The 5921-nt window shown below is 48.0% G+C and overlaps 1 protein-coding gene across 1 annotated transcript; it reads right to left on the minus strand.

The window, feature by feature from the left end:
* Positions 1-433: 433 nt before the first annotated feature.
* On the minus strand, positions 434-982 carry TMEM275 (transmembrane protein 275). The gene has a single exon (XM_029084857.1). The coding sequence runs from the start codon at positions 980-982 to the stop codon at positions 434-436; it is 549 nt and encodes a 182-aa protein (XP_028940690.1).
* Positions 983-5921: the final 4939 nt, after the last annotated feature.

The following is a 5921-nucleotide window of genomic DNA, read 5'->3' on the forward strand; positions in this document are numbered from 1 at the left end:
ACAACAAGCTGTAATTTACTGCATTCCTATTCTTCTACATTCAAGAATTGCTTCACTTCTGAGAAGAAAGAGCTGTCATTTGTCAGCCCCATGTAGCCCCTCTTTCCAGCCATCACATTCCACGTTATACTAGACAAATTAATGTGTTCCCCTCTTCCTATCTGCTCCCCAAAAAGCCAGTCTGTTCCCAGGAACTGAGAGTCATCCTTTCACAGCAACATCATTATCAATTTTCTTTTTAAAGCCATGTAAAGGGCATGTTCCTTTCAACAAAAATCCAGAATTTTTCTGCTGTGCAATCCACCTCTCTTAAATTGAGCCTGTCTGCTGGTTTTTCACAAGCACCTTCCCCACACCTCTGATGGCACATCACAGATTTCCAGCCTACCCATTGCAGAGGCTGGCTGGCTGCTAACGAAAACTCTGCCTGGCTTTAGGATGCAGCCAGGTCCCTGGGCAAGTTGAGCTGTATTGCCTCTCCTCCTGTGGTGTACTTAGCCACTGGCCCATTGCCTTCCATGGTGAAGAGCTTGCAAGCTTTCGCGTTCTCGTGAACCGGTGTGGACTTTTTTGAGGAGATGGGGGAATTTGTGGGGCTCAGCTGAACAGCAGTGGTATCCTGCACCGTGTGCTCACTAGTTTCAATTTCAAAGGCTGTGTTGCCAGGTTTGATGAGCCCAATGTTGGAACCTGGTTTGGATTTCCTGGCCCCATGAGCTGGGGGCCTCCGGCTGCAGATGCAGCAGGCACCAAAGAACGTGAAGGCCACCACCAACAAGATGGGTCCAATGATGATAGGAGGGTTGTTCACGGGGAGGAAAGTCCCAAAGGCAAATGCTCCCACTAAAGTGATGTTGATTCCCGCTAGCATGATGCAAAGTCCACAAGCACAGCAGAGAGCAGGGGAGGGGAGGCCCTGAGGTCGTGTCTTTTTCTGGATGGGTTTATGGGACGAAGAGGCACTGCTCTTTTCACTGAACATGTTGAGGTGAGTCTCAGAGGTCACTCAGTCCTCACAGGGTGTACACTGTGTTGAGAAGGTTAGCTCTGGTCTCCTGCTGCCTTGAAATCCCTGGAGAGGAACAGAAAAACATGCAACTGTTAGAGCAACAAACAAAAGGTACCTTTCCACCAGCATTCAAGGTGACCAGCATCTTCTTCAGGTTTGCTAGTACCAACAGCTAAGTACAATTCCAAGTCTGCTCTCAAGTCTGGGCTCTGCCTGTTCTTGGTGGTCACGTGCAGTCAGCCTCAGGCTAGAGCACTAAGCCCTGTGTGCTTAAGGTCTTTTGCCATCCAGATGGATGACGCCCAAGTAAATCTAAGCACGTGATGCTCTAGAACCTATGTTAGGCTCCATCTAGAGTCTGATCCAGAGTGATCAGTAATTGAAACTAGTCATCTAGGTTGCCTTTCTAGCCAGTGGTGATTAAAAGGCCCCAGAAGATGATCCAGAACATCCCAAAAAGATGTCCACAATGGGCAGCTGAGCTGACTACAGAGGGAACCTCATCTCAAGGGAGATGACTTGAGCAGTTAAAAGTTAGATGTTCAGTCAGACGAACTCCATCCACAGATACTGAATGACTTGCCATCCGTCACAGAAGTCTGTGATAAAATGGAGCAAGAGCAGGTGTTTTGCCTGCTGGATCATGCCTTCTACCACGCACCACATCACATTCCATGTGATCACAGAAGATCCCATAGAAGGGGCCAGGAAAGCTTGTTTGCTTCAGCAAGTGTAAAACAAGACTTGTACAAGGTTCGTGCCCAATCAACACTGGCTCCTGAATGGAGGTTGATGGAAACTGAGAGGATTAAGCTGGAAAAGAGCCTTTATGGGGATCTGCTTAGGACCCAAGGAAGGAACACATAGCCCTGACTGACAACATCAGCTTCTCCATGGAGGAGATTATTGGATGTGATAAGAGCTGGCTTTCTGTTCATTGTACTTTCCTGGGAAGCCAAATTGCCAGAAGCCAAATTGCCAGCAGTTTCCTAGTGATGGCTTTGATTTTACAGGCAGGAGAGCATTTCTCTCCCCAGCCTGATTGCAAATAGCAGTTTGTTCTCTCCTACTCCCCTGCCTGGCTCGCTAGCTTCTTCCCTCCTCTGCTGTCCAACCACTTTCAAAAGGCTTGCGGGGGAAAACTGATACTGCACAGGTTTCTACCACAAGAGCCAAGAATCACTGTTGTGCTGTTAACATTCTGCAGCCACTAAATAAAAATAAAAAATAATAAAAAATAAAAAGAAAGAAAAACAAACCATCGCCCACCACCCTGAAACATGCCAGTGGGATCAGCTGGACGTTTTCAACATGTTTTCCAGGTTATAAAATTTTCCCGTACCTCCAGCTGAGGCAAAGCTGTCTGCTGCTCTATTGCTCTATCCACTGTCATATCTCATTTCCTTGGCTTGGGCTTTTGTTTAGACCTGAATGAAGTGCAGCAGTGAACTTTCAGTGAAGTTCTTATTGGATGAGACATCAGTTGGAGCTGACAGGAACATGAAAGGATTAAATCCTTCCTCACCTGGGGATGCCTGACTGGGGAGAAGTTTCTCTGCAGGCAAAGGCTTTTCAGGAGAACTGAGAGCATGTGAGATAAGAAAGAGCATTTTCTCCATTAGCCAGGCTAACACTTATGCATGTTTCTCCAGCAATGTCCTTTTGTTCTGCCTGGGAACCCTGGCACACCAATGTGACCTTGAGACCTAATTCTGTCTCATTCACCAGCACTGGACCAGCAGCAAGACATATCTGGTTAACAAAATGCACACACACACACACACACCTCGTTCTCACCCCAGCTCTTCCAGATGCTGCTCTGACTGGTGCACAGAGGCTGCAGACACCCCAGTGTGGCTCTTCCCTTGATTTACCCTACACCTTCCAGCTGCAAAGTGGTCAGCGGGGAAGTCATGCATAGCTCCTCGTGCTTAAATCCTATCACAGATTCACTCCATCAGGTTTCTTCCTCCTAACTCCTCAGCACTCACCTGCTTCCACCCTGCAAGAATTCCTTCTCCTGGGGAAGCTGGGCAGCTATCACAGCTGCTGGACTCTAGTGGGATGTTCAAACAGCCTGGCTGCCTCTTCTTCTAGGCAAAGCAGAGACAAGAGATCATGCTCCCACTGAGATTTTCAAGAGGATTTTCAACCTGTTGCCTATCACATCTGTCAGGGGTCACCTGTAGTCACTCCAAAGAGACCATGCTGGGTTCTGGGTGTTTTCAAGGCTGCAGCAATAACACCCAGCACCGTCCCTGGTAACTCATTTTCTCTGCCTGGCAATGTTTGTTCATCGTTACAGCTCCATGAGCACAGGAGGTTAAACTTGTGCAAAATCCCCACTGACCTCCCCAGGCTGTAAAATGGGAGGAGGGGACAAGAGGGCTTCAGGCACCATTAGCAACGATAAATCAGGGCAACCCATCCAAAGACAGCTCAGCCCAGGAGGTAAAAGAGAACCACGGATCCACTCTGTAAGGATAGATGACATGAGAGAACAACCCAGCTGGACGCAGGGTGGGTACAGTCACCATCAGCTTCCCAAAAATTCATGGTCGCTTCCCAGAAGGAGAGGGGACCAGATCTAGAGTACAGAAACAGGTACATGGCACATAAGGATGGAGATCTCCCATTCTGCAGCTTGGCTGGAGAAGTCACCAGCTACTCCTGGAGCTACTCTAGGACAGGCAAAGAGCTCCCAGGCCTCCTGGCAGGTGAAGAGGGAAGAAAGGAAGTTTGCCAATAACCCACTGTGGTGAAAGCAGTGATGTGTGTAGCTTGGCAGGAGCTATCATCCTAGGAGGCCCATTGGGTTGGGTGTCTGGGAACACATCAATATCAGCCTGCAAAAGAGGTCAGAGACTAGAGCAGACAGTGTGACAAAACTCAGGGTCCTGGACCTCCTCAGATACAACTGTGATGGTAAAACATGCATCCACCATTCAAGGGGCCAGGTCTAACACAAGGGCCATGACACTGCCCAAAGAGTGAAGCTGTAACATGAATCTAAGGGCTTGTATTGCACGCCCTTAGGTGGGGAACAAAAACACCTAGGGTGGCTCAGGAAGGAAGCCCCCAAACCTATTGAAAAGGCATCAAAGAAAAGTATAGGGAGACAAATCTGCCTCATTCACATTATGTGTATGAAGACAACCTCAGAACCATGGGATAGAGCTAGCTAGAATGTTAAAAATTAGAACCAGAGTTCAGATCTCATTTAAACTGTGTGAGCAATTCTAGGGCTTGTCACACCCTTTCTATAGCTGCACCATAAGGGTTCTGACCGTGCTGTGTCCAAGACAAAACATTTTTCCCATCGTCTTTGCTTGGAGCACCTACATGGGTGCTCCAGACCTTTCCCAGTAGAAAGCAATGGAGTCATTGGAGAATCTAAGGGGAACCCTGCCTGGAGTGAGGACCTCTGCCATCAGCTTGCGGACAGAAGAACTCAGAAGACAGCACCACCACAGGGCTAGGACATAACCTGCACATGCAGCAAAGGGTAACCAACAGTAAGTAGAAGACAATGTATTTGGTCTGGGAACATTTAGAAAATGTGTCTTGTCTTGATCTCTATATAAAACAGCAAGGATTATATACAGGAGATTCCTGTTGGGAAACCAAATGAAATGGGGAAGAGAAAGCCAGCAGAGCAGTGGAGGATAAAGAAAAACAAACCAAAGCTACAGGACCTCTTACACTATCCTCTGCCTAGTAAGATCCTGCAACAACACTAAGTCCATCTTTATTCTGATTGCCATGTACAACAGAAACATCTTTATTCTCCTGTCATGTCGTAGAGCACAGGCTGATGCTGTGGGAAGACAGGTTCTCCTCCACCCTCTTTGCAGTCATAAGAATTCTTTGATGTAGGTCACTGCTGACCTGCCTGAGGATATCTGGCAGCTTTTACCTTCCTGCTTCCACTCCAGCCAAGTTAACAGGTGCAAAAATTACCAACTTTCTTTCCAGTCAAATTATCCTGTCCAAAATGACCAACTTCTTTTCTATCAGGAGAGGAAAAAGTTCTTTATGGGCTCCCTGTGTGAAAGAGGTTCTTTTCTTACTTAGTAGAGTCTGGGTTTCTTCTCCAAACAACGTTTCATCTTGAAATGCATTACTGCTGAGCATTGCTACACACACACAAAAAAAAGCTGTATATCCAAGCTAGAGTGATGGAAATCCAGAGGCTATAGTGATTCCTTCCAGGGGAATATCCATCCCTCCCTCCCTATATTTTCAGGGGGACAAAGAGAGACATTCATTCAAAGCTCTGAGAGTTCCTAGAGCTCGAAAGGCACACTGACATATTCAGGCAGCATTTTAGGAGCAACATTTAAAGCCATACCAGCAGCATCAGCAACCTGCACAGCCAAGCATACTTCCCTCTTAGTTGTAGCGAGTGGGATCGAGCTGTCATCCTTCCACACCATTTCACCACAGCAGCACAGCCAAAATATTTGACAGACCTCAGATGAGTCTCCTTTTTAGAGGTGTGATGGAACAACAAAATAATGACAGCTATCAGCAAACAGAAATTGCAGTCAGACAGCTCTAACCACCCCCTGCACAGACAGACAGACACACACACACACACACACACACACACACACACACACACACATCATTTAGGAGAAGAGCAAGACTTTCCCTGGGCAATGTGTGGGGAAACTCTCGGGTAGGGTCAGGACCAGCCTCGGTGGCTGGAAGGGGGGGACGCTGGGTGACACTCACCTGGGCTGGAGCGGGGAGCAGGCAAGGGCGACGGAGAGCGCGGGTGCCCGGGTCTCCCCTTCACCCTTCATTCGGGGATGACAAAGCCATGGCTGGTCCCAGCAGGACCGGGGCTGGAAGCCCAGCTTTGAGCTCGGAGGAGAAGGATCTCACATGCCTTCTCCTCCTCCTCCTC

This window comes from Antrostomus carolinensis, unplaced genomic scaffold, assembly GCF_000700745.2.
Source record: "Antrostomus carolinensis isolate BGI_N321 unplaced genomic scaffold, ASM70074v2 scaffold2565, whole genome shotgun sequence".
Taxonomy (NCBI): Eukaryota; Metazoa; Chordata; class Aves; order Caprimulgiformes; family Caprimulgidae; genus Antrostomus; species Antrostomus carolinensis.